General features: G+C 47.6%; 2 protein-coding genes across 2 annotated transcripts in view; both read right to left on the bottom strand.

Annotated features, from left to right (window-relative positions):
• LOC140069386 (SLAM family member 8-like) overlaps positions 1 to 26,749 on the bottom strand; it is a 164,914-nt gene that overhangs the window by 116,128 nt on the left and 22,037 nt on the right. The gene's annotated exons all lie outside the window — the stretch shown is intronic.
• LOC140068809 (uncharacterized) lies at positions 22,140 to 25,074 on the bottom strand. The gene is made up of 3 exons (XM_072114194.1): positions 24,134 to 25,074; positions 22,823 to 24,013; positions 22,140 to 22,151 (listed from the first exon to the last, which is right to left on the bottom strand). Exons 1-3 carry the CDS (start codon positions 24,440 to 24,442, stop codon positions 22,140 to 22,142), a joined length of 1,512 nt encoding a protein of 503 aa, XP_071970295.1. The 5' UTR covers positions 24,443 to 25,074.

Here is a 26,749-nt window from a genome sequence, read left to right as displayed (position 1 = left end):
CCAGTTGTTTAAGTTAGTGAGATACTTAGTCTCCTATTGAGTGGGCATGAAATTCTTCCTTTATTAAATTCTGTTTTTATATAATTAGTGGTGTATTTTGTACCCTGCTATATTACATATTCAGGGCCCAAAAAGACGGGAGATATGGTTGAATAAGGAATGACAGACATATGGGACTGTGGGATAGAATACAGACTGGTCACAGGGAATTCTCATAGTACACAGGTGACTACATTGCTCATTGTCTAACTGATACTTTAGGTTGTCTTGTAGATTTCATCCTGAGGAACCTACTAGATCAGAGATCTTCTTACCATCCTGACAGCTGGGATAGAGAACCACTCCTGCCCTGTCAAAGTAGGGGGAGCTGAGGGCTTCGCTGATACATGTAAGCTGGTAAGAGGTGTCTTTAGTATTGTGGTTATGGCCAAGCCTGAGATGTAAGACCTTGCTGGGTCCTCAGGAAATCTCATGATGAATGTTGATGAGTGTTTGAGATCCTGGCACTGCCTCTGTATTATGTATTATCAAGGTGTGGGCACACACATGTTATCTGATGAGGCAGCTGAGGCTGCTGCTCTGCTCTACCTTTCCTATAGGATATGGTCTCTTTCATGACTGTGGAGGATAAAGGTCCTGTAGTCGTGTTAGATGAGCTGCAAGGATGGATCCCAATGGCTGAGAGGAAGCACTGGGAAGCCTTCAGTGTATCTTGGAGTGATTGGAGCAGGAAGAAAATAGTGTCTGCCTAGAACTATGTTTCCATAATGGTTTAGTTTGAGAATGGAGGGACAAGTGTCAGGACAAGGACTATGTTTGCATGATGATGGGTCACCCTGGGATCTAGCAATGTGCCAAATTTGTGCAATGATATATGTATCTGCCATAACCTTACAAAACTATGTGAGTTACAGAAAGACACATGGAGAGAGCAGCTTACACATCTCAGCGACTGCAAAGGGTAACTAGAGACTGTCAAGGGTTGGTGAGTATAAGGATGTTCTGGTCTATGTGCAGATCTCTCCTCAGGTGTACAGAAGGTAGATGTACCAGGAAGAGTGATAAAGATATTATGTTTAATGAAAAGGTACAATCTTCACTCAAAACTGAATGTTTTAAATATTCTGGATAAAGAGGTCAGATTTCCACACTCCATAGTCTGAAGAGCAGTGGGAAGGGAAGGTGGAAAGACTGAATTAGCCCATCCAGATTGGAGTTCAGGAGGCAATGACAAATGTTTGTTAACTAATGAGAAATCATCAATAATCAGGAACTGGAAATTTGTGTTAACTAATGAGAAATGTTTGTCAACTGATGAGAAATCAGGAAAACCACTTGTTATATGTCTCCTTGTTTATGTGTCAGCCTTTTTAATTTCTGTAGGAGTATTGGGACTATAAGCTTGTTGAACATCATGTGACCATAGTAAAATATAATTTTTATTATGTGTTTCCTATTTATGGAAGTAGTTTTTTGTTAAATTATTGGGACCTGGCATAGTATTGTTAAAATAGTATGACATGTGCCAGGTGGTGGGTTCTATCAGTTATATATAGATCATACTGGTCTTTGTGGGTCTAACATGATGTTGAGCAGGTTTAAAGGTTAAGGGAAAAAAATTCAACCATAATTTCTAACTCAGTAGAGGATGAGAATTTCTAGTGACCGTCCTGTCTTAGTTTGTTTAGTCAACTGGTGGTGGCCTTGAGGGATTAATCAATTTTAGGGATTTTAAATGTATTGTTGGTAGGGATATGTATTTTTGCTGTTTTTGCTGTCTTTTAAGCTTGTGTTTTGCTTTTGTGTAAGGTAATTTAAAGCAACAGCTGAAGATGCTGAAACAGTACAAGTCCAAAGTGGTCCAAGCCCAGCAGAGTCCAAGGGGAGATGATTAAAGCTTTCTGAAGTCAGATGATGTGACCCTTGAACTACTGGAGTTTGGCGCTGCATAAGAAGATCACCCTACTTCAATACTTTATTTGATACAATCCCTTAGATATAGTGAAATGACGGGTCTGCAACAGTTCCAGAGTTGTAGTGTTTCCTTATGAGGTTGTGGCCCAACTGGTGAATGACGTTCGAGTGTCCTGGTCCGGGGGATCCGGCCAGAAGTAGCTGTTTGGGTGCAACGACATAAGGAGGCAATAAATGTGTTCAAAAGGAGGAAATGTGAATGCAAATAAAATAATAATGTAATAAGTTTATGTGAACACAATTATTGCCTTGTGCTGGCTGTCTTAGATCGTTGACCTCTGACAAGAATAGACATTGTACAAGTTTGTGAATGACAGCTGTAGCTGGACTCTGCAAGACTTCCCCCATCACTAAAGACTATTTATATATTTAGTTGCACATTCTAGCTTTCTCATCAGCTTTATGTAAAGGACATATATGGCATCATGCGTTCTCTTATGTCATCAGTCACATGTTTATGTAGATTGTGAGGGGCAGTCCCAGGATTTCACTATATATAATAAAGTTTATTTGAATGCTCTGGGGGAGAAGGTGGATGGAGCACTAAGCAACAACGTGTCACCTGTGTCTCTGTCCCTACTCCCTACCCCCACCATCTCCTATGGGGGGATGACTCTGTTCTCTCTGTATGTCTGTCTCACTCTCACACCCATAGATAACTTGCTGTAAGCCGCTGAAACGACACCACAATGTCAGACAGAGAATCTGCTGCACGGTCCCATGTCAGCTCAGCAGCTTCAAGTACATCTAAGAGCAGCCTTGCAGCTGCAACCGCCAGGGCAAAGGCAGAAGCTACCAAAGCGAGAGCTGCCTTTGCTGAGAAAGAACTGAAATTAAAGAAAGAAAAAGCAAACCTAGAAGCCAACCTTGCAAAACTTGCTGTGGACATGGAAGCAGCAGCGGCAGAAGCCGAGGCGCAGGATTTAGAAGCAGCAGTATGCGGCACGTGTGAAGGAGCCAGCATAAAACTCGAACCAGAACCTGAACTTGGTCACCAGGATATCTCGCAGCGCACTTCAGATTACGTGCTACAGCAAGCCCAGTTAGACCAGTACCTACATCCACTTCAAAGGGTGAGATCAAACTCTGCTGATCATCTAAGACAACATCCTGTCATTCAGTCAACAACCCTCACACACCACCCTAAGCATGAAGGTAATTCTGTCTACCAATTACCCTCCATGCAACCTGCATCCAGACCTATGGATCCCAACCACTCAGTGACCGCTTTCAGGACAGAAGGTGCTGACAATTACTACAGTGACAGCAATGCGTTCTATAACAATTGCTCAACTAATCCTCACCACAGCAATGCTCATCCAGATCACCCTCTCAGAGACCAAGAGCTACCACCTTTCCTCGAGTTCTTTGCACGCCATGAGCTGCTCACCAAAGGTCTCTCAAAATTTAACGACTGCCCTGAAAGTTACAGAGCATGGAGAGCTTCTTTCAGAAATGCCACAGCAGGCCTTGACCTCTCTGCAAGCGAAGAGATGGACCTGTTAGTGAAGTGGCTAGGAGACGAGTCGACAGAGCACGCAAAACGCATCAGAGATATTAACATCAACTACCCGAGCAGAGGCTTGGACATGTTATGGGAGAGGCTCAATGAGTGCTACGGCTCCTCAGAGATGATAGAAGAATCCCTCTTTAAAAGGTTACAGGACTTTCCAAAAATCTCAAAAAAAAGCTTTCACAAGCTAAGAGCATTGAGCGACCTCCTGACAGAACTACAAGTTGCCAAGTCTGAAGGAGACCTGCTAGGCCTCACGTCCTTAGATACAGCTAGAGGCATCAAATTCATAGTGCAGAAGCTACCTTACAGTTTACAGGAGAAATGGATGAACCGGGGCTCAGAGTACAAAGAAAGACACAACGTGCAGTTCCCACCATTCTTCTTTTTTGTAGATTTCATACGTCAGCAGGCGAAGATCAGGAATGATCCTAGTTTTGACTTTTCCACCGTAGACCTCATCAACCCAGGTACAGGTAATCTTGCTTTAATTCGTAACCCCAGAGGCACACCTATCACCGTACACAAAACAAATGTATCTCCTGACGATTTATCATATGAGACTGATGGTATACCAGAAACCAGTGGGACACTAACAAAAGACCCAAACACTGAGTGCCCCTTACATAAAAAGCCTCACTCACTGCAGAAGTGTAGAAGTTTCAGGAACAAATCTCTTAAGGACCGCAGGATGTTCCTCTAGGAGAATGACATATGCTACAGGTGTTGTGTGCATCTACATCTCACTTAGCCAGAGATTGCAATGCCAGTATTTCTTGCTCCGAGTGCAACAGCCAAGAACACATTACAGCTCTACACCCAGGGCCAGCACCACAGATTCCCTCACCATCAGACAGTACTTCAGAGCACGGTGGGGAGAGGATAGACAGTGCACCTCCTGATGTGTCACCCCTGTGTACTCAGATTTGCGGAGAAGATCTAGGTAACACATCTTGCTCAAAGATCTGTCCTGTTATAGTTTACTCCATAGGTCACAGAGAAAGAGCAGTGTAACTGTACGCCATCCTGGATGACCAGAGCAACAGGTCACTTGCAAGTACAGCCTTCTTTGACATCTTTAAAATCAAAGGACTTAATTTGTCTTACTCTCTTAAAACATGTACAGGAATGAGCAAAGAAACTGGGAGAAGAGCCACAGGTTACCAAATTGAATCTATAGATGGTCAGACATCCTTACCCCTCCCTACACTAATAGAGTGTAATTCAATCCCAAACAATAGGGAACAGATCCCCACACCATCATCCCCACACTGGATCCTCAAGCCAAGTTGGTCCTTTTGCTGGGTAGAGACATTATCAGAGTTCACAAAGTGAGGAAGCAGAGAAATGGTCCTTTTAACTCGCCCTACGCTCAGAAACTAGACTTAGGATGGGTCATCACAGGGGATGTTCACCGAGAGAAGCTCCCCAACTCAGCACACCTGAATACCAGAGAAGGCAAGCATGCCACCATCATAGAGATGTGATCACCAAAAGGTTCCCATATTCATTTTATGGAAAGGACTCTGCCAATGTCTGTCAGTGCCACAATGAAGCCAACTGTGACCACATCACTGAGCAGTACACACAAAGAACAGGATTCACAGGTAAACATTGCAAACAGAAATGTCTGCCAGAGACTTTCGGAAATGACTGCCGTCAGATGTTTGAGTGTCCACACAATGCAACCAGTGACCATGTTACTGGAACCTGTTATTGCAACCCTTGTTTCAAGGGCATCCACTGTGATCAAGCTGCCCTAAAGATGGAGAAACTAAACCCTTACACCAAGATCAGCCCTGTGCATGGCTCTGAGAGACAATCAGCAAGTGCCATTATTGGCGTCATTGTCCTATTGATCATAATGACCTTACTGGGGCTTTTCTTGTGCTACCAACAAAGGCAAGATCATGACATGCCGAACGTGTTTTTTCCCCAGCAATGTGCAGGATAAATACAGATTACTCTCTCTCAGGTGCATGTTGTGTGGGAAGAAAACAGAACACACGCACACTGAAAAATGGCTTCAAAGATTGTATCAAAGAGTCAGATTGCAGCTCCAGCACCTCCTCTCTGAGCACCACTGAGATCCCTTATGCCATCATTACAGACCCTCCGGCGCAGCAGTCCAAACACTCAGAGAACGGTTATGTGGAGCCGATGCTCAGCCTTCTTCAGGACGCCCAACACCAGATCCCAAACTACATGCAGAAACCTTGCGACCTGCCAAGGTACAGCGACATCCCCAGCCACTACGACCACCTGCCTGTCCGGCACGGTCCTTGGCATGGGACATTTTGGGACAAGCAAAATGGAAAGCTGTTTCTTAGACCTGTTTTTGAACTTGTTCTATTTCTCTCTAGTTAAAATGTTAAAATGTTCATGTGGTATCCCTTGGAAACCAGACGGGGAGTGTCTATATCTAAGTGGTTTTCCAGCAGCTCCACCTGCTGATAGATTCTTGTATTGCAGCCTTATTTATTCTGCCTCATGTTTCTGTGCAGACTAACCTTTTCCTACTTAGGCTTCCTTACTTTCCCATCATGCCTTTCTCTAGCCAGCCTCTTCAGCTGCCATCTTGCTACATAGAAGCTGCACATACTAATGTCTCTCTCTTGGGCAGTTAGTTTATCTGTTGTTTTCCTCATCATAGAACAGTCTGTGAGTTATTATGCAATTCATGTATCTTACAGAATGTGATGTACTGATATATGCTGTGTCTCTTGTAATGAATGCTGTTATTTTCTTGTAGTTTTACACTGATCTTATTAATAAAAGTTGAAAAGGACCCCCTGCGTCCAGCTTGAATTGATAGGAAAAGAGTTTAGCTGTCTGACAACTCGGTCACAGGGACGGATTGAGGGTGTCAGAACAGTTAGGCAGGAGTGATTCTACAAGAACCCAACAGCCCTTCTTAGGGCTAGAATAGCGTTATATTTTTTATTTTTTTATTTGCTTGTGGCTGGGCTTGCTGGCACTAGTAGTGCAGCTAGTACCATATTGTGACGAATTTGCAGGGAGACTTGGGAACGTTCTATTTAGCTCTTAGTGACACAAATATCCACCTCAAACACCTAAGTGGGACAATTTATTAGGGGTTTGATTGAATTAGGCACAGTCTGCCGATTTTTTTTTTTCTTCTCAAAACTGAAAGTCACAGGCACAGCACAAAATCCTGTTGTGTGCTTTCAGTGTAGGTTAGAAACTAGCCATAGCAATCATCATCTTCTGTTGTTGCTGTGTGATTTCTTCTGCACGTTTTGTTCTAAAAAAAAATAAAAAACCACAAAAAAACCCCCCAAAAAACACAAAAAAATTTACAGTTTATATTTCTGTTTTGTCTATACAATAGACTTTAATTTTGAAAATGTTGAACCCGAGGGCTAGGGGTAGAGGACGAGGGCGTGGGCGTCCAACTACTGCAGGGGTCAGAGGCCGTGATCCTGGGCAGGGTGAGACACCACCTGCTTATGAGGGAGCAGGGGAACGCCGCAGAGCTACACTCCCTAGCTTCATGTCTCAACTTACTGGGACTCGTGGTAGAGCACTGTTGAGGCCAGAACACTGCGAACAGCTGATTTCGTGGATTGCGGACAATGCTTCTAGCCATTTGTCCACCAGTCAGTCTTCCACGCAGTCCACCCATGTTACCCAAGTGAGCACTCCTCCAGCTCCTCCACCTCAACCTCCTTCCCCCCAGTCTGCCCCCCGTCTGAGCTCTTTCCTGATGCCCAGGTTTTCCACCAGTCCCAGTCTGTGGGTCATGATGACCTTCTTGACGTAGTGGAAGAAGTGTGTAAAGAGGTGTCAGATGATGATGACATGGTTGTCAGACAGTGGTGAAGTTGTTGTCAGGGCAGGAAGTCCGAGGGGGGAGCAGACTGAGGGATCGGAGGATGATGAGGGGACAGACCCAAGCTGGGTTGATAGGCCGGGTGAACACAGTGCTTCTGAGACGGAGGCGAGTCCTATACGAGAACAGGTTGGAAGAGGCAGTGGTGGGGCCAGACGGAGAGGCAGGGCCAGAGCTGGTGCATCAGCGCCAAATGTTTCACGTTATGAAGCTCCCGTGGCGAGGGCTAGATTTTCTAAAGTCTGGAGGTTCTTTAAAGAAACACCGGATGACCGACGGACTGTGGTGTGCAACCTGTACCACACCAGGATCAGCAGGGGTTCCACCACTACCAGCTTAACCACCACCACCAGTATGCGCAGGCATATAAATGCTAAACACCCCACTCAATGGAACCAAGGCCGTTCACCTCCGGCCGGGTCCACCACTGCTCCTTCCCCTGTGTCATTTGCTGCCTCTGCTAGTCAGCCCCCTGCCCAGGACCCAGGCACAAACACCCCCCGGGCGAAAACCACACCTTCTTCTCCACGATCCTCCACAGCGTCCACCAATGTCTCCATGCGCAGCTTCCAGCTCTCTATACCCCAGACGCTGGAGCGCAAGAGGGAATACAGTGCAACCCACACGCCCAATCCCTCAATGTCCACATCTCCAAATTACTCAGCCTGGAGATGCTGCCCTATAGGCTGGTAGAGAGTGCGGCCTTTCGCAACCTCATGGCGGTGGCCACCCCTCGGTATTCGCTTCCCAGCCGCCACTAGTTTTCCCGATGTGCCGTCCAAGCCCTGCACAAGCACGTGTCAGACAGCATCACCCGTGCCCTGACCAACGCCGTTTCTGACAAGGTCCACCTGACCACGGACACGTGGACGAGTGCTGCCGGGCAGGGCCACTATATATTGCTGACGGCACATTGGGTTAACTTGGTGGAGGCTGGGACCGAGTCTGACCATGGGGCTGCTCATATACTGCCGACGCCGAGGATTGCGGGGCCTACCTCAGTCCAGGTCTATCTGGCCTACTATGCCTCCTCCTCCTCCCACCCCTCCTCCACCTCCTCCTCCGAATTACCATCCGTGGGCATGGCGCCATCAGTCGGTAGCTCTAGGCACAGCAGCAGTGCCGTCGCTAAGCGAAAGCAGGTGGTGCTCAAACTGTTGAGCCTAGGCGATAAAAGGTACACCGCCCAATAGCTATTACAGGGCATCACGGCGCAGACAGATCTGTGGCTGGCACTGCTGAACCTGAAGCCAGGCATGGTTGGGTGTGACAACGGCCGTAACCTGGTGGCGACTATGCAACTCGGCAGACTGACACATGTGCCATGCCTGGCCCATGTGTTAAATCTCATAGTTCAGTGGTTCCTCAAGACATACCCCAATCTGTCTGATTTGCTCATGAAGGTGCGCCGCATCTGTGTGCATTTCAGGAAGTCCAGCACAGATGCTGCCACTCTCAGGGCAGCGCAGCGCCACCTCCAACTGCCCGCTCACCGACTGTTGTGCGACGTGCCCATGAGGTGGAATTCAACATTAACCATGTTATCCAGAGTTTACCAGCAGCGCAGAGCGATTGTAGACTGCCAGATGTCAACTTCCACCAGAACTGGTAGTCAGGTCAGTCAGCTTCCTCAAGTCTACAATGAGGAGTGGACGTGGATGTCTGATATCTGTCAGGTGCTGAGTAACTATGAGGAGTCAAAACAGATGGTGAGTGGCGATGCCGCCATCATCAGCCTCAACATCCCACTGCTTGGCCTGTTGAAAAACTCTCTGGTCAGCATGAAGTCGGAAGCTTTGCGCTCGTCACAAGAGACGGGGGAAGAAGATTCCCTTGTTGATAGCCAAAGCACCGTCAGGTCTGTTTCTCAGTGCATATCGGAGGAGGTGGAGGAGGATGAGGAGGAAGAGGAGGAGAATGTTGGCGAGACAGAAGAGGGGAGCATTGTTCAGTCCTTCACTGTTCAATTTTGAGTTGGAGGAGGAGGAAATGGACAGTCAGGGCAGTGAGGGGAGTGAATTCTTGCGCGTTGGGACTCTGGCGCATATGGCAGATTTCATGCTAGGCTGCCTATCCCGTGACCCTCGCGTTCAAAGAATTTATTCCAGCACCGATTACTGGGTATTCACTCTCCTGGACCCACGGTACAAGCGAAATCTTTCCACTCTCATCCCTTCTGCGGGACAAGTAGTGAGGGAGAGTAGGCGAGCAGGCAGCTTTTCCAGCACTGGCAGGAGTACGCTTTACAAGGCCTTTGCCAGTTTTATGTCACCCCAGCAAGACACTGTCACCATTCCCCAGTCTCGGGAGAGTAGGGCTGATCTTTACAGAAAGATGGTGAGGGAGAACGTAACTGACCATACCATCATAATAAATGATCACACAGCTCCCTACAACTACTGAGGTTCTTGCCTGCCCTGCCGATAGCGTGTTGTCTGAGCGGGTTCTCAGTGCAGCTGGTGGCATCATCACCGATAAGCGTACACGCCTGTTGACTGACAGCGCTGACAGGCTGACGCTCAAGATGAATAAATCCTGGATTTCTCCGGATTTTCATTCTCCACCAGGTGAAAGAAGCTCAACTTGAATAATGTATGCACTCCTCCTCATTCTCCTCCTTCTCCTCCTCTTTGTACACTAATGCAGAGGAAACTGGCTATTTTTTGCCAGGGCCAACTGGCTCTAGCTATAGTACTCTATGTATTTAATTTTTCTGGAGGGCCACCTACCCGGTCCTCTGTTTTAAACAATCTTTGGGAGTGCCACATACAGGCACTATCCAAATTTAATTGTCTCCATAGCAGCCTCCACATGTAGTCTTTATAGCTGCCTCCACACGTTGTCTCCATTGCTACTTCCACACGTCATCTCCATAGCTGCCCTCAAAAGTCGTCCACATAGCTGCCTCCATACATCGTCCCCTTAGCAAACGAGCTGTGTCACACTCATTTTTCGGGTGTTTCACCAGATACATTATGGAACTTGGTCACTATGTCGCCACCATGCTGTGTTATCGACTAAATATACCATCAACCTTTTGTTCACATAGGAAATCATTTCAGCGCTTCTTGCTCACCTCCTTTGGTTCCTCTCTGCCACCCATTGGTTTGAAGCCTGAGTCCATTTAGGGTATGTCGCCATGACACTCTCTAGCCTGCCGCTGCTGCCGCTGCCTCTGCATGCCGTCCCCTATAGTGTCAGGGTCAATTATTGGATGTTTTAGATGCTATCTAGCCTCATTCGGTCACTCTGTCATGGCCATGCTGTTGCCCATAATTTTGGCATAATGGTGCGATTAAGCAGCCTCAGAGGCATCCATGCATGCTGCCCCTGCTGTTTCCTGTCCATTTCCGTGGTGTTTCCATCCTTTTCTGAGGTTCCCAGGTGTTTGGCCAAGCTTCCCTGTGCAGACCCTTGGTCCCCTTGAAAAATGCTCGAGTCTCCCATTGACTTCAATGGGGTTCGTTATTCGAAACGAGCACTCGAGCATCGGGAAAAGCTCGACTCGAGTAACGAGCTCCCGAGGATTGTAGTACTTGCTCATCTCTAATTTTTATGATTTTCATGTATAGGTATATATTGTTCACTACACAGGTGCTATAAGCAATGTACAATATTTATTTAGGGAGGTACTGTAATAACAGCCCTATCACCAGGTATAATTAGTGGTATTCTGTATGTACACTGTACAAATGAGATAAGTGTGAGCAGAGCCGGCGCTTCCACCGCCTCCATAGACTCGGCTGTCATGTGACCGCCGGGTATAAAGGGGTTAATCGGAGCTGCTGGGACCCAGTACAGCTCTGATCACAATCCCCAGTGACAGGTGGTCATTTCTCCTGTAACTTATAGATGCCCCAGTAACAGGGGAAAACTTGTAAAAGAGAAAAAAAATAATGTAAAAAAAAAAAAGTGAAAATGTCCCCCAGGGGTCTTTTATGAGCTCATGGAGAGCATAGCAAGTAAAAATACACACAAAATATTAGTAAATATTCAGAAAAATTCAATGACATTTCCCCATATAATTTAAAAAAAAAATCCCAGCTACACTACAAAAAGTATTGGCATAGTCGCCCCGTTTGCCCGACAAAAAACAAGGAGAAAAAGACAAAAATACAGCACAACGTAAACAACAAAAATATTAAAACCATGTAAAATGTAACCATCCAGGAGGACCTTGCATAGATCCAAATATACACCAGCGCCCCCTGCTGGAAAAAACCCTCATATAAATAAATAATACGATGAAATGAGACAATAATAAAGCAGGCAGCGAATAAGCAAACCAAAATAATCTATGAAATATACAAATACCACCAGAATCAGTCAGGGGCTGTAAGTCCCATAGATAACTACCTGCAATGGCGACTGATGACACTGCAACACCCTCGCCGATGCAAGGCAGAGCTGTGTTTGCAAATACGTCCCACCATGTAGCTTGAAGCCTGTGTAAGGTCTGATTAGCCTCACAGCATGTCACTACATAACACTACATAACACTGATGAACTCTGCAGTGGTAGATCCTGCCTGGCAAGGCAGGAGTTAATTGCTTTATGTGATGTCATATGTGTCAGCCAATCACAGGTGTTATACTTTGTCTCTGTGAGCTGAGTTGTAAGCTGGGATGTAATTGGAGGAGTAACCACCACATGACCAAGAGCTGAGAAAAAGTGACGGTTGGAGATTTCCAACAGTCAGTTCAGTCAGAGAAGTGAGTCAGAAAGACTAGTCAGTCAGACCAAGCAGTGAGTTAGACAGAGAGAGAGGAAAGGGGTATCATCCTACCTTCAAGGGTGATACCTGAAGCACTCCAGGACAAGCTGAAGCTTCCTATTAGGACACAGCTACCTCCCAGCCTGCCCTCTGCATCCAGGCTGGCGATCTACCTCCTGTGGCTCCCTCCAAGTACATCTCAACAATCCACTACTCTGTTAAAGGCACGTTGCTGCGGTTCCTGTCGGTTCCAATAAAGAACTGTAAGTTGTTTTTGTTCAACCTCTGCCTCCGTCTGGTCCCTGCTACTACAACTACCATCATCACAGGCACCCTGTCCACCACACAGAGACTTATACTCTAGACACCAAAGGGTTGCCCCAGGGAGATCCGCTATAGCAGCCTCTCCCTCATCATTTCTTGCCAACACCACCCTGCTGGAGACCTGCCAGGCTGTAGGACAGCCCTCCGGTTCCCCATACCAAGCACCGTGACACTAGCGTGCCTAGGCCGCAACCGCCAGCCACTCAGGTACTGCGGGCCCTGGCTTACTCCAGGCCCCGAGAAAAGGCTAGGCCCCGGTGGGGGATGTTGCAAGTGGCGTCACGAACAGGATCATTACTTCTGTGCCTTATTCTGGCACTAGAGACTATCCTTTATTGAAAAACTACTGTGCTGCCTAACCCTGCTACCATTCGGGTATAGGCCCAAGTGATTTTGTGCTATATTTCACATTGACTTTATTACTGCTGCCAAGCGCTGTCAAGCATCGCTCCAGCAATCAGGGGGTTAATCCCTGCCAACGGACTCTGTTAGCTCAACTACAGTTGGTGCAGAGTGGTTGAAGCATTTACCTCACAAGGCTGTGGCGCAGCAAGTATTTCCATTTCCAGCTCTCACTGGCGGGAACTCCAGAGTCGTCACTAGGCTCCGCCCCCTGCGCGAGTGGCGCGAAGCACCGTGGAGGAGGAGCTGGAGCGTGTGCGGCCGGCAACGAAGAGGGTTAATCGGCCATTTTGGATTTCGGCGCAGGCCGCGCCTGAAGCCTGCCAGCAGCGTGCGCCTCATCCGGAGTTCCGGCGCACGTGTCCTGCGACTGGAGGAGAACACCGCTGAGCATCACCGAGCCCCTGCTGCCTGCCGGACATCGGGAACGGAGTCCTTCATGCACCGGAGCTGTCCTGTCACCGCGGCTGATCCTGAGTGAGTACCGCTGGGGAAGTTAAAGGGGGGTAGAGATTGTTTCCGATGCTAGGTTATTGGCTCACCTCCCAGGGAATAGTGACTGTGTCTTAAAGTGCCCACGTCCCATTCTAGCAATCGCCCATAGCAACGGACATTGTGTAACCCTACAGACTTCCCTCAGCTAGTCATGTCCGCCCAGGACGAAGATACGGGACTGGAGCAGGTCCCGTCCCCTGGTCCCTCCTCAGGGTACCGGAGCATGTTAAGCCCTCCAGAGAGTCCTTTCACCCCTGCTACAGTCAGGGTCCCTGGGACCCCCACCATGATGCCTCTGACTATGCCATACTATCCAGGGGCCCCCTGGTTACCCCACTACGAGGGAGAATCACACACTCTCCCTGACAAGTTGTTAGCCACCTTCGCCCTGTACCCGTTCACAGAGGAACAGAAAGTGGGCATCCTAACCGGGCAGTTGAAAGGACCCGCTCTCCGGGAAGTCAAGTCTTGGCCCCAAGAACAGTGTCAGAATGTGGTCCAAATTCTTGATAGGCTGCGCAACACCTTTGACAAGTGTACTGCCTCAGAGTTGAAGCAGCAATTCTTCGGGAAAAGACAGAAGCCCCAAGAGTCCCTCCGAGACTTTGCCCTCTCCCTACAGGAGACATGGAAGGCCATAACCCGTCTTGATCCCTAAGACGCTGAAACCTCTGATCAATTCATTAATGGACTTGTTGATAGAAATCAAAGGTGTGAACTAAAGATCATCTCTTCTCAACATGCCCAGGCCTCCTTTCTTGAGTTTAAGGAAATTGCCATTGACATATTAGGGGACTGACCGCCTACTGGACCACAGAAAGAGCCTGAATCCGTGGAAATGGAGGACTCTGCTCTAGCTTGCCATCCAACGCAGTCGACATCACCTACTCCTGCGGCTACGGAAGTTGCTGGCTTAGCAGGACAGATCCCTAATCTGGCGGACACCCTGCATAAAATACTCGATCGGTTGACCCAGTTGGAAGTGACTGTCTCCGCTATGAGGAAGAAACCTCCAGAGAACTCTACACAGTCAGCTACCCCTCGTGACTCTCCGGCCAAACAGCGCCCAAGAGAAGAGAAGTCGTTAAGCACCTGGAGTCAGAAGAAACCCCGCCAGCGGTGCAGCTACTGCCATAAATATGGGCATGAAGAGGATGGATGTCATCAGTTAAACGACAAACCCTTGGAGCTAAGGGACGACCTCCAAGGGAAGAACCTGTAAGTCCCCGAGATGCTAACTGGATGCCCAGGTTCGTGGGGACTCGCCCCATGGTTCATGTAACCATCAACGGAGTTACCCTACCGGCCTTAATTGATACCGGCTCTCAAGTGACCACCCTCCGGAGTGCTGCCTTCGAGAAATGCTGAGGAGGAGCATCCTTAGTCCAGCCTCCCAAGGCTTACTTGAACATTATTGCTACGAACGGAAAACCCGTACCCATCCGTGGCTACTGGGAGCCCACGCTAACCATTGGAGACACTGAGTTAACCAGACAGGGCGTAGTGGTGACACGAGTGCCCGAAAACGGTAACTTCTCCCTGGTACTGGGTACCAATGTCCTCCGCCACTGCTACCCTGAAGTGCTGAAGGCTCTCCACGACTCCCTGCCAACAGTGCCCAACGGTTCCCGGAAGGCAATTCAGGAGACTATGCAGGTTCTAGCGGCGCAACAGAAGTTTGCTGGCCCTAATGGTGAAATCTGCAGAGCCCGGATCAAGGATCCCCAACCTGTCCGCCTTCAACCTGGGACTGAGACGTTAGTATGGTGTCGAGCCTGCATGGGCGTCCAAGGTCAAGACTACCAGGCAATAGTAGAACCTCTACCAGCTGATGAAGACCTGCCCATTCTAGCCGCCCGGAACCTAGTCACTGTATCCCGAGGACAAGTACCCATTCGACTACTAAATGTGGGAGACTCCCCAGTGGATCTGAGAAAGTACCAGGCCGTAGCCACTCTCTTCAGCGTCCATCCTGAAGACTTGGTGGAAACCTCTCTGTCTGCCTCCCAACAGTTGGAACTGAAGCAAAGTGCTGAAGGTGAGCCTGCCGAGCAATCCTGGTGGCTTGAGCTCAATATTGGAGACAACGATTTTACTCCTGCAGACCAAGTACAAGGTGTCCTGGATGTCGTTATGAAGCACCACCAGGCCTTCAGCAAACACCCACTGGATTTTGGGCAGACTACCCTGATCCAACATACCATCCCTACTGGCTCTCATCCTCCTATCAAGGAACGATACCGGCCCATACCTCCAGCCCGCTACCAAGAGGTGAAAAAGCTGGTACAAGAAATGAAGACAGCCAACGTTATCCGGGAGAGTCACAGCCCATGGGCTGCCCCGCTGGTCCTTGTGAAAAAGAAGGATGGAACCCTTCGATTCTGTGTTGACTATAAGAAGATCAACAATATCACCCACAAGGATGCCTATCCTCTGCCTCGAATCGAGGAATCCCTCGCAGCCCTAGGGTCAGCTGCCTACTTCTCTACCCTGGACCTGACCAGTGGCTACTGGCAAGTGGCCATGGCGCCGGAAGACAGAGAGAAGACGGCTTTCACCACCCCAATGGGCCTGTTCGAGTTCAACAACATGCCGTTCGGACTATGCAACGCCCCAGGCACATTTCAACGGCTGATGGAGAGATGTTTGGGTAATCGAAACTTCGAGACCGTCCTGCTATACTTGGATGACATCATCATCTACTCCAAGACTTATGAAGACCACCTCCACCATCTGGCTGAAGTCTTCCAAATCCTGACCCAACATGGGTTGAAGGTCAAGCCATCCAAGTGCCACCTGCTACAACCTAGCGTCAAGTACCTGGGACATGTGGTGAGCGCTCATGGAATTGAGCCGGATCCAGAGAAGATTGCAGCTGTCCACGACTGGCCTACCCCATCAACCATACGGGACATCAAAAGCTTCCTGGGATTTTACAGGCGTTTCATCCCAAAGTTTGCCCAGCTGGCGGCTCCCCTGCAAGAACTTCTAAGGGGCCTGCCAAAAGAGAGCCAACGTTCCCGAGTATCCATTGAGTGGACAGCCGAACGAGAAGCTGCCTTCCAGATGCTCAAGCAACGGTTGACTGAGCCTCCCGTGTTGGGATATCCAGACTACAGTCTGCCTTTCACCCTATACACTGATGCCAGCAAGCAAGGCCTAGGGGCTGTACTATCTCAGCTCCAAAACGGAACTGAAAGGGTCATAGCCTACGCCAGCCGTTCCCTCCGAGAACCGGAGCAAAACGACCAGAACTACAGTTCCTTCAAGTTGGAGTTTCTGGCGTTAGTCTGGGCTGTGACCGAAAAGTTCAAGGACTACCTGGCTGCATCCTTGTTCACTGTCTTCACAGACAATAATCCCTTGGCGCATCTGAACACCGCTCGTCTTGGAGCACTGGAACAACGGTGGGCCTCCAGACTTGCCAACTTCAACTTTACCATCAAGTACCGGGCTGGTAAGACCAATGACAACGCCGACGCTCTGTCCCGTCTCCCTGACCAGTGGGAGGGACCCTCCATGGATGCGTTCTATGCCCGGTTTGTGCGTCAAGATGCCCAGAGAGTTTACTCCTTACCGTCAGAGGCAGCGCCAGCTACTCCTCAAGAAGAGTCAGAGCCCCCTGCGGAAAAGGACCTCTGGATAAGTCTTCAGGCTGATAGCCGCGCCATAGGAGAAGTAATGGACTATCTCTCTAGTGGGCGAGTGCCTGAAAGAATCCGCCGCAGAAGAGCTGATGGAGAACTGTCTCAATTGTGGCGCCAGAGAAAGACTCTGAACATGCACCAGGGTCTGCTACAGAGAAGAACTCTGGACCCTATCACTTATGACCGGCTGTACCAGATTGTGATTCCCAGGAGGGACGCCAAGATAGTACTGGATATGTACCATGACCAGTCAGGACACTTTGGCGCTCAGAAGACTGAAGCCACCCTCCGAAGGCGCTTCTACTGGGTCAACATGAAGCCCGACATCGAAGCCTGGTGTCGGGAATGCCCAGCCTGCGCCATCGCTCGAGGAGAGCGACACAATCAAAGGGCCCCTCTACATCCCATTGTGAGCCAACGGCCCTTAGAGATCCTGGCATTGGATCATGTGAAGTTGGAGCCCAGCATATCTGGTCACAGTTATGCTCTCACGATCATCGACCACTATACCAAATTTGTGGTTGCAGTACCTGTCAGAGATCTATCTGCAAGGACCACCACAGCGGCCCTGTGGAAGAGCTTCATCCTCCCCTATGGCTGTCCGGACCAGATCCTTACGGACCAAGGAACAGCATTTGAGTCCCAAGTCTTCCAGGAGCTGTGCACTCTATATGGCTGCAAAAAGCTGAGGACCACAGCCTATCATCCCCAAGGCAACGGGCTTTGTGAGAAGATGAATCAGACTCTAATCAACATGCTGAGGACTCTGACCCCTGCAAAAAGGGCTGACTGGCCAAAACTGTTGCCCGAATTAGTGTACCTGTACAACAATACCACTCATTGCTCTACAGGATACACCCCGTATTATCTGATGTTCGGGAGACACGGCCATCTCCCTGCTGATATGAACTGGGACATGGAGTCCCCTGATTCCCAGTCTTTACTCCCCCAGACTGACTGGGTTCACGAACACCAGAGGCGCCTGGCGGATGCCAGAGAAGTTGTGGATCTGCGGTTGGAAGAGGCCCGAGAGAAACAAAAAAGGGACTTCGATCGTAATGCCTGTGCTGAGCCTCTTGCCCCAGGAGATCGAGTGTGGCTGCGCAACAACCATCCCACCAGTAAGCTAGATGGGCGTTGGGAGCGTGAGCCATACCTAGTTAGGGACAGTCTCTCCCCTGAAGTCTACGAGATTTCAAGAGGAGACCGTCCGCTACTCCGGGTACATAGGAACTGGCTGAAGAGATGTCTTTGTCCTTTTGCCCCTATGTCCACACCTCTCACTTCGACCCCCAACTTACAGACCTCCTTGTGTTCACCTACCCCCAGTTTCTTAGAACTTGTGACTGTGCCTCAACCCTGTTTTGTTGTTTCCACTCCAGTAAGAGGTACCCCAGAGAGACCATCATCCCCACCGCAGTCTCCAATACTGCTGCCTGTGGAGGATGATCCGGCTCCAGTGTCTGCAACCCCTGAAGCATCAGAGACAGCTGAGACTCCAACTCCAGCGCCTGACTCAGAGGAGGACGATGAGGAGGTTGTTATCTTCTCCCAGCCGGAACTTCGGAGGTCTCAAAGGGAGACAAAAGGTAAAGCTCCTGCGTACCTGCAGGAGTACCAACTGGTGTCACACAGAAGGAGGAGGCAGGTACGCTTTTCTGACACCGAAGTACTCACCACCGAAGAAGATACTGAGTAACCCCTGATGGGCTGAAAGCCTTACCAGGTACTGTGCTTATTGTACATATTGTAAATATTATTACTGCTATCCCATTTGGGCTGAGCGCCCGCTATTCCGCAAGAGCCAGAGACTATCCTGGGACTCCCGAGGGCGGCTCTTTCAATTGCCCCGGGGGTATGCAACACCCTCGCCGATGCAAGGCAGAGCTGTGTTTGCAAATACGTCCCACCATGTAGCTTGCAGCCTGTGTAGGGTCTGATTAGCCTCATAGCATGTCACTACATAACACTACATAACACTGATGAACTCTGCAGTGGTAGATCCTGCCTGGCAAGGCAGGAGTTAATTGCTTTATGTGATGTCATATGTGTCAGCCAATCACAGGTGTTATACTGTGAGCTGAGTTGTAAGCTGGGATGTAATTGGAGGAGTAACCACCACATGACCAAGAGCTGAGAAAAAGTGACGGTTGGAGATTTCCAACAGTCAGTTCAGTCAGAGAAGTGAGTCTGAAAGACTAGCAAGTCAGACCAAGCAGTGAGTTAGACAGAGAGAGAGGAAAGGGGTATCATCCTACCTTCAAGGGTGATACCTGAAGCACTCCAGGACAAGCTGAAGCTTCCTATTAGGACACAGCTACCTCCCAGCCTGCCCTCTGCATCCAGGCTGGCGATCTACCTCCTGTGGCTCCCTCCAAGTACATCTCAGCAATCCACTACTCTGTTAAAGGCACGTTGCTGCGGTTCCTGTCGGTTCCAATAAAGAACTGTAAGTTGTTTTTGTTCAACCTCTGCCTCCGTCTGGTCCCTGCTACTACAACTACCATCATCACAGGCACCCTGTCCACCACACAGAGACTTATACTCTAGACACCAAAGGGTTGCCCCAGGGAGATCCGCTATAGCAGCCTCTCCCTCATCATTTCTTGCCAACACCACCCTGCTGGAGACCTGCCAGGCTGTAGGACAGCCCTCCGGTTCCCCATACCTAGCACCGTGACACTAGCGTGCCTAGGCCGCAACCGCCAGCCACTCAGGTACTGCGGGCCCCGGCTGACTCCAGGCCCCGAGAAAAGGCTAGGCCCCGGTGGGGGATGTTGCAACACAAAAGGAGGGGTAGGGGGAGCTGGGGACCAAACCCCACGTGTATCGCCACCCAACTGGCTTCATCAGGGGTCCCCCGTTTGCCTGAGACTATACATATTACATATTACATATCAAAATGACCGAAACAAAATAGGGAATTTTTTTTTTTTTAAAAAGCCTTTTTTTTCCACCCAAATAAAAATAAAGAAAATGTTTAAACTTTTATTACCTTTTTAACTATGTGTCCCGAAAAACCAGCACAAAGGGGCTCATTTACTAAGGGGCCGAATCGCCGGGTTTCCCGAATATTACCGACTTGCGCCATTTGTCTCTGAATTGCCCCGGGTTTTTGGCGCACGCGATCGGGTTGTGTCGAATCGGTGCCGGCTTGCATGCGATGGAAATCGGGGGGTGTGGCCGTAAGAAAACCGGACGGATTCGGAAAAAAAAATTGGTATTTAAAAAAGAATTTGTGTCGCTTGACATGCACTTACATGCACCGGGACGAGGAAGGTGAACTCCGGCGGACCTCGGCGCAGCAGCGACACCTGGTGGACGACCTTAGTGAATCCCGGGAGATGTGAATCCACGTCGGACAACACGCCGCGGGATCACGAATGGACTGGGTAAGTAAATGTGCCCCAAAATGTTTTAAGGTAGCACGAAAAAAAAAAAAAGTTATGGCCCTTAACCCCTTAAGGACGCAGCCTGTTTGCAGGTTAAGGCTCGCAACTTTTTTTTGAAATTTGACCTGCGTCTCTTTATATGGTTATAACTTTTGAACACTGTTACTTATCAAAGCGATTCTGATATTGTTTTTTCCCCACATGTTGTACTTCATTTTAGTGGTAAATTTTGGCTGATACGTTTTGCGTTTATTTACAAAAAAAAGAAAAAAATGATGAATTTTTTGAAAAATTTGCCATTTTCGAAATTCAAAACCACCGCGTTTTCAGGCAGATAGATTTAACACCTAAATAACTTGCAGAATAACATTTCCCATTTGTCTACTTTACATTTTCATAATTTTTGAAATGTTTGGATAATTTATTTTGACGTCACGCGGCCTACAAATCGAATAGCGATTTTCCGTATTTTCGGAATTGACTATTTTGGGGATAAATACTGTTTGAAATCAAATTTTACATATTTAGCAACAAAACCGCCTATATAACCAACCCATTTTCAAATCTGCACCCCTCAAACTATCAGAAACAGCATTTACAAAGATTGTTAACTGTCACGGAAAAGGACGCCGCCGCCTCGTCACGTGACGTGGGGTGCAACTGTACGGGTTAATTTAGCCTACTCAAACTTGCGCTCACCTTTCATTCAGGACACAAATTGAGCCTAAATCACACCTCATACAGCTCCAGCACCAGAACCAGACCCGCTGCCACCACTTATTGCATTTATACTGGGACCAATAAGTATCCCACTCTACATCAATTCTTGCTCTCAAGCAGTCACTTTGTCACACCACTAGACATGCACACTCAGCACTCCAGCAGTCACACAGTTAACCACACTTCACAAGGCTATGAGTTCGCAGAGCATACAGGGACCAAAATTAAAGTGAAAAGCTTTAATTACAAAAAGTTGATCAGTGCATAAAAAAGATATTAAAAACAAAAGAATTACAAAATAAAATGACACACAACACGGCAAACAGTTATAAAATAAAAAGGGAGAAAAATAACAGAAACTTACAACTTATAGTAAATCCTGATCCCTGGAGGTGGGAGAAATAAGGGACACATTCAGCTTGTCAAGCAGCCCCCAAAATGTGAACACCAATTCTTGGATTTCATATTGTTTTATAACTTCTCAGTTTGGTTCAGGTTTCAGAACCTCCCATTCATTAATTAGTCCAGAGGGTCATTCACAATTGGGCAAAGTTTTAATGAGGGGGGAGAGTCCAGGAATATTTAAACAATCTTTTGTTTCCAAATCCTGATGCAGAAGAGGGGGGGTAGGGAGACCAAATGTCCTTTGGGGTCTGAACAGACCAGTCTTCAGTTCAGAGGTTATCAGGCTGTTAAAGCTCCAGGATGTCATAAAAGCTGCCTGGACGCTTCAATGGATGCCAAATATTTAAACAAAGTTTGTAATTACCCTATAGTTAAACCAATCTTATACATTCACAATTAATATCTCCTTGACACCTCCCCCTTTCAAGATTGGGCAAATTTGAAATGACCCACGCCATTTTAAATTTTCCCAAGCCAATTACCAATAATACATTGCAGAAGTTCAGTACCATAAAAATCATTGCCATAAGATGTGATTACCTGGGCACATCAACCATCTGGTCCTTTGTCCTGTGTATAAGGCCAAGTACTATCTCCCCTGGTCACTTGTACACTGCTCTGCTGGGACCCCCTGCTGACTTTATGGCTTTGTGCTGCAGAAACACTAAGTTCTGTGTCCCCTCTCCCAAGTGTGAAATGTTTAACCCTCTCCCTGCTGGACAAAATACCAGTGGAGTTAAGTGGAAGACTACTGTATCCAGTTAAATTATGTATTGGTCTTATTTCTGTACAGGTATTGGGGTTCCTCCCTCTACCATTGATACTACAGGGCTTAGGTTGGACCACTGACTGAACGCTCTCCTGAGAGTCCCTATGCCCCTGCTCCACTTCCTGACCGCTCCTCAAAACTGCACTGGCAACACTCATCACTGGGCACCCAACTTCACTGTGGACCCCAATCTCCTCTATCAGCACTGGTTCTAGTGTATAATCTGTCTTTGGCTCATAGACACACTGCATCTCCCCAGTCTGAGTAGAGGCATCTTTGTGGCTCATGCTCTGAGCCTTACTCATCTTGACACCTCTTGTCTGCTCTAGGACCTCTCCTTGAGTAATGGCATCCACCAGATCCACACTCAGGACCTTAGAGCTTTGAGGTGCAGATTTAGAGACTCCATCTTGGCAGCCTCTCACACCCTTCATCATATCTGCTGACTGCAGGGTTATCTCTGGGGGCCCATTCACCACCCCCTCCCCCGTAGCTTCCTCATACTGGGACACCTCTGGTTCTGGAGCAGGCATAGCCTTGCTCTTGCTATCCTGTCCTCCTTCCCAGACCAGTCCCCTTGGGCTTCTGCCCATTTTCTCATATGATGGTTGTACATCAGGCACATACACAGATGTCATTTTCCCCAAATCATTTCCCAACAATACATCCACAGGCAATTCTTGTGACACTCCCACTTGTCTGATACCTCTACCAGAACCCCAGTCCATAAAAACCTTGGCAACGGGCACTCCTGGATGGCATCCGGTTATCCCCTTCACAGGCAAAGTCTTTTCTGGAATGATGTCCTCAGGGTTTATAACCTCAGGGCGAACGAATGAATAACTTGCTCCTGAGTCTCTTAATCCCTGGGTGACTCTATCACCCACTATCACAGTCTGCATGTGGTGCTGTAGCTTGTCCATGTCACCAGAAAGCAGCATGACTACTGGTACTGTAGAGTAGACAGTCGCCCCTCTCTCTGGGCACGCAGACCTCAGATGACCCACTTTGTTACAAATAAAACATTTGCGCATATCCCCCGGATTTATAGACTCCCTCAGTGTAAGGTTCTCACCCACTTTGGAGACAGAAGGCTGTGATGTTGTCCTGGCTTGTTTTTCCTTCCAGCTGGTGGACCTTTGGGGGGATGTTTCCCTCTTGGCTTCAGGCATCCGGTTGGCAGTATAGGAGTCAGCAATCTGCGCAGCTTCATCCGCAGTTTTAGGCTCCCTGTCACAAACAAACTGTCGTACATCCACAGGACAAATGTGCAGAAATTGATCTTTTATCATGAGATCCTCCAGGTCCTCACGGCTGTTGACAGAAAGTCCTCGGGTCCACTGTAGAAAGGTAGTCCGTAAGTTGCCTACTGTATCTGCATAGCTGTCAGTTGATCCTCGCTTTACGCTCCGGAATTTTTTGCGATACACCTCTGGAGTTAGGTTGTACTTTTTAATCAAAGCTGCTTTTATAGCATCATAGTCCTCATCAAGCTCAAGAGGAAGGTCAGCAAATACTTCCAGGGCTTTGCCTCTTAACCCTGGGCTTAAATACTGTGCCCACTGCTCACGGGGCAGATGGTATTGTCTGCAGGTCTTCTCAAACGACCGCAGAAAAATGTCCAAGTCCCCATCCTTGTCCAGTACTGGAAAACGTTCTTGACGAGGTCTTTTGGGGTCTACATCCTGGGATTGGGGTTGCACAGAATTGATACCCCTTTCAATACGCGCCATTTCCAGCCTGAATTCTCTATCAGCCTGGCGCTCTGCGGCTGCTCTCTCCTCTCTCTCTGCGGCTGCTCTCTCCTCACGCTCTGCGGCCGCTCTCTCCTCACGCTCTGCGGCCGCTCTCTCCTCACGCTCTGCGGCCGCTCTCTCCTTCTCACGCTCTGCGGCCGCTCTCTCCTTCTCTCGCTCTGCGGCCACCTGATTAAACTGAAGGATAAGCTGCAGACGCAGGCTAGGATCACATTCACCTAGCTGCTGTAGGGCCATTTGTAGAGACACATCCATGCCTTCCTGAGGGCTCCTGCTGTGGGTAGCCTCAGGGGAAACTCTTCCAGGATTAATGTCCATATCTTGGCTCCCTTGAGCCGTGCCAGATCCTTGCTCGGCATCTTGCTCCATCAAAGCACAAACCAGCAGCTCTTTGGACTTGTCAGCCGGGTCGATACCTCTCTGCTCACAGAGGTGGACTAGAGCCTCCTTGCTCTGTCTCTTGTAGATGGTTGCCATCACTGAGTGCAACCTTTGCCAAATAAAAGATAGAAAAGAAAAACGGGGAAGGGGAACTGTTTGCACGTGTGTCTTAGAACAGCACTGATTTGGTCCGTGTAAAACTAGGGTACTCCTCGCAAGGATTCCACTAGTCCTTAAGTGCAGGGGTTAGTTACTTAATCCCAACACTTAATGCTCTGACAAAAATGAATTTATCCCACCGCTGCCACCAATTTGTCACGGAAAAGGACGCCGCCGCCTCGTCACGTGACGTGGGGTGCAACTGTACGGGTTAATTTAGCCTACTCAAACTTGCGCTCACCTTTCACTCAGGACACAAATTGAGCCTAAATCACACCTCATACAGCTCCAGCACCAGAACCAGACCCGCTGCCACCACTTATTGCATTTATACTGGGACCAATAAGTATCCCACTCTACATCAATTCTTGCTCTCAAGCAGTCACTTTGTCACACCACTAGACATGCACACTCAGCACTCCAGCAGTCACACAGTTAACCACACTTCACAAGGCTATGAGTTCGCAGAGCATACAGGGACCAAAATTAAAGTGAAAAGCTTTAATTACAAAAAGTTGATCAGTGCATAAAAAAGATATTAAAAACAAAAGAATTACAAAATAAAATGACACACAACACGGCAAAACAGTTATAAAATAAAAAGGGAGAAAAATAACAGAAACTTACAACTTATAGTAAATCCTGATCCCTGGAGGTGGGAGAAATAAGGGACACATTCAGCTTGTCAAGCAGCCCCCAAAATGTGAACACCAATTCTTGGATTTCATATTGTTTTATAACTTCTCAGTTTGGTTCAGGTTTCAGAACCTCCCATTCATTAATTAGTCCAGAGGGTCATTCACAATTGGGCAAAGTTTTAATGAGGGGGGAGAGTCCAGGAATATTTAAACAATCTTTTGTTTCCAAATCCTGATGCAGAAGAGGGGGGGTAGGGAGACCAAATGTCCTTTGGGGTCTGAACAGACCAGTCTTCAGTTCAGAGGTTATCAGGCTGTTAAAGCTCCAGGATGTCATAAAAGCTGCCTGGACGCTTCAATGGATGCCAAATATTTAAACAAAGTTTGTAATTACCCTATAGTTAAACCAATCTTATACATTCACAATTAATATATCCTTGACATTAACCCCTTGAGATCTTCATAGTAATTGAATCAAAATGGCGGTGAAATTTAGAATGGTCAAATTTTGTCGGTTATACGTTCATCTAGCCCTAAAATTTACACATTTCCAAAAGATAAAAAGAGAAAACTCACCATAAAATTTGTTCTACAATTTCTCCTGAGTGCAGCGACCCCCCACATGTGGACATTACTTGTATTATGGGGGCACAGCGAGGCGCAGAAGGGAAGGAGCACCCTGCAGCTGCCAGGATTTTAGTTTTCTGGTTGCCCCCTTTTGAAGGCTATAACATTTTCGCTTTTCCGTTATTTGGGCCATGTGACAGCATTTTTTTTGCGGGACGAGATGCTTTTTCCAGTGTTACCATTTTGGGGTTGGTATCACCTATTGTTGAAAATTTTGGAACTTTTTTTTGAGGTCATGAGTAGAAAAGCATCAATTCTGTACTGGATTTTTTACTTTTTTTTTTTTTGTGTTCACCGTATATCCTAATAATCCTGTTATCTTTATTCTATGGGTCGATACGATTACGGGGATACCAGACATGAATATTTTTTCTTATGTTTTACTAAATTTGCCAAATAAAACCCTAATGTGGGGAAAAATCTATCATTTTTGCATCGCCGGCTTCCAAGTGGCATAACATTGTTACGTTTTTGGCTACAGAGCTGGTTGATGGCTTGTTTTTTGCGGGACATGTTGTTCTTTGCAACAATATCATTCTGGAGTACATATGTTTTGTTGATCACTTTTTATTGCATTTTTAGTGGGATATAATAGGTAAAAATCATAATTTTTGGCGGGTTTTTAACGTTTTTTTTTTTACGGCGTTCATCATATGGGTTCAATAGTTATTTAGTTTTATTCTACGGATTGTTACGGACGCGGTGATACTATATATGTGGGGTTTGTGTTATGATTTAGACTTTTTTGAGTGTTATATGTCTCTTTATATGTTTTGGGGCTTATGGGCATTTTTAGTGATTTATAAAGTAATTTTTTATTGAAAAACATTTTTTTTTACATTTTTTTACATGATCCACCATGGGATATGAACAAGCAATCATCTGATTGCTTGTTCTTGATAATACTCTGCAATACTAATGTATTGCAGGGTATTATCAGTGCCAGCCTATGCAGATGCATAGGCTGACACTTTGCCTT

The sequence above is a fragment of the Engystomops pustulosus genome, chromosome 7 (assembly GCF_040894005.1).
Source record: "Engystomops pustulosus chromosome 7, aEngPut4.maternal, whole genome shotgun sequence".
Lineage (NCBI taxonomy): Eukaryota > Metazoa > Chordata > Amphibia > Anura > Leptodactylidae > Engystomops > Engystomops pustulosus.
Note: the sequence above shows the minus strand (reverse complement) of the source record. Positions and strands in the feature narration are given on the sequence as shown.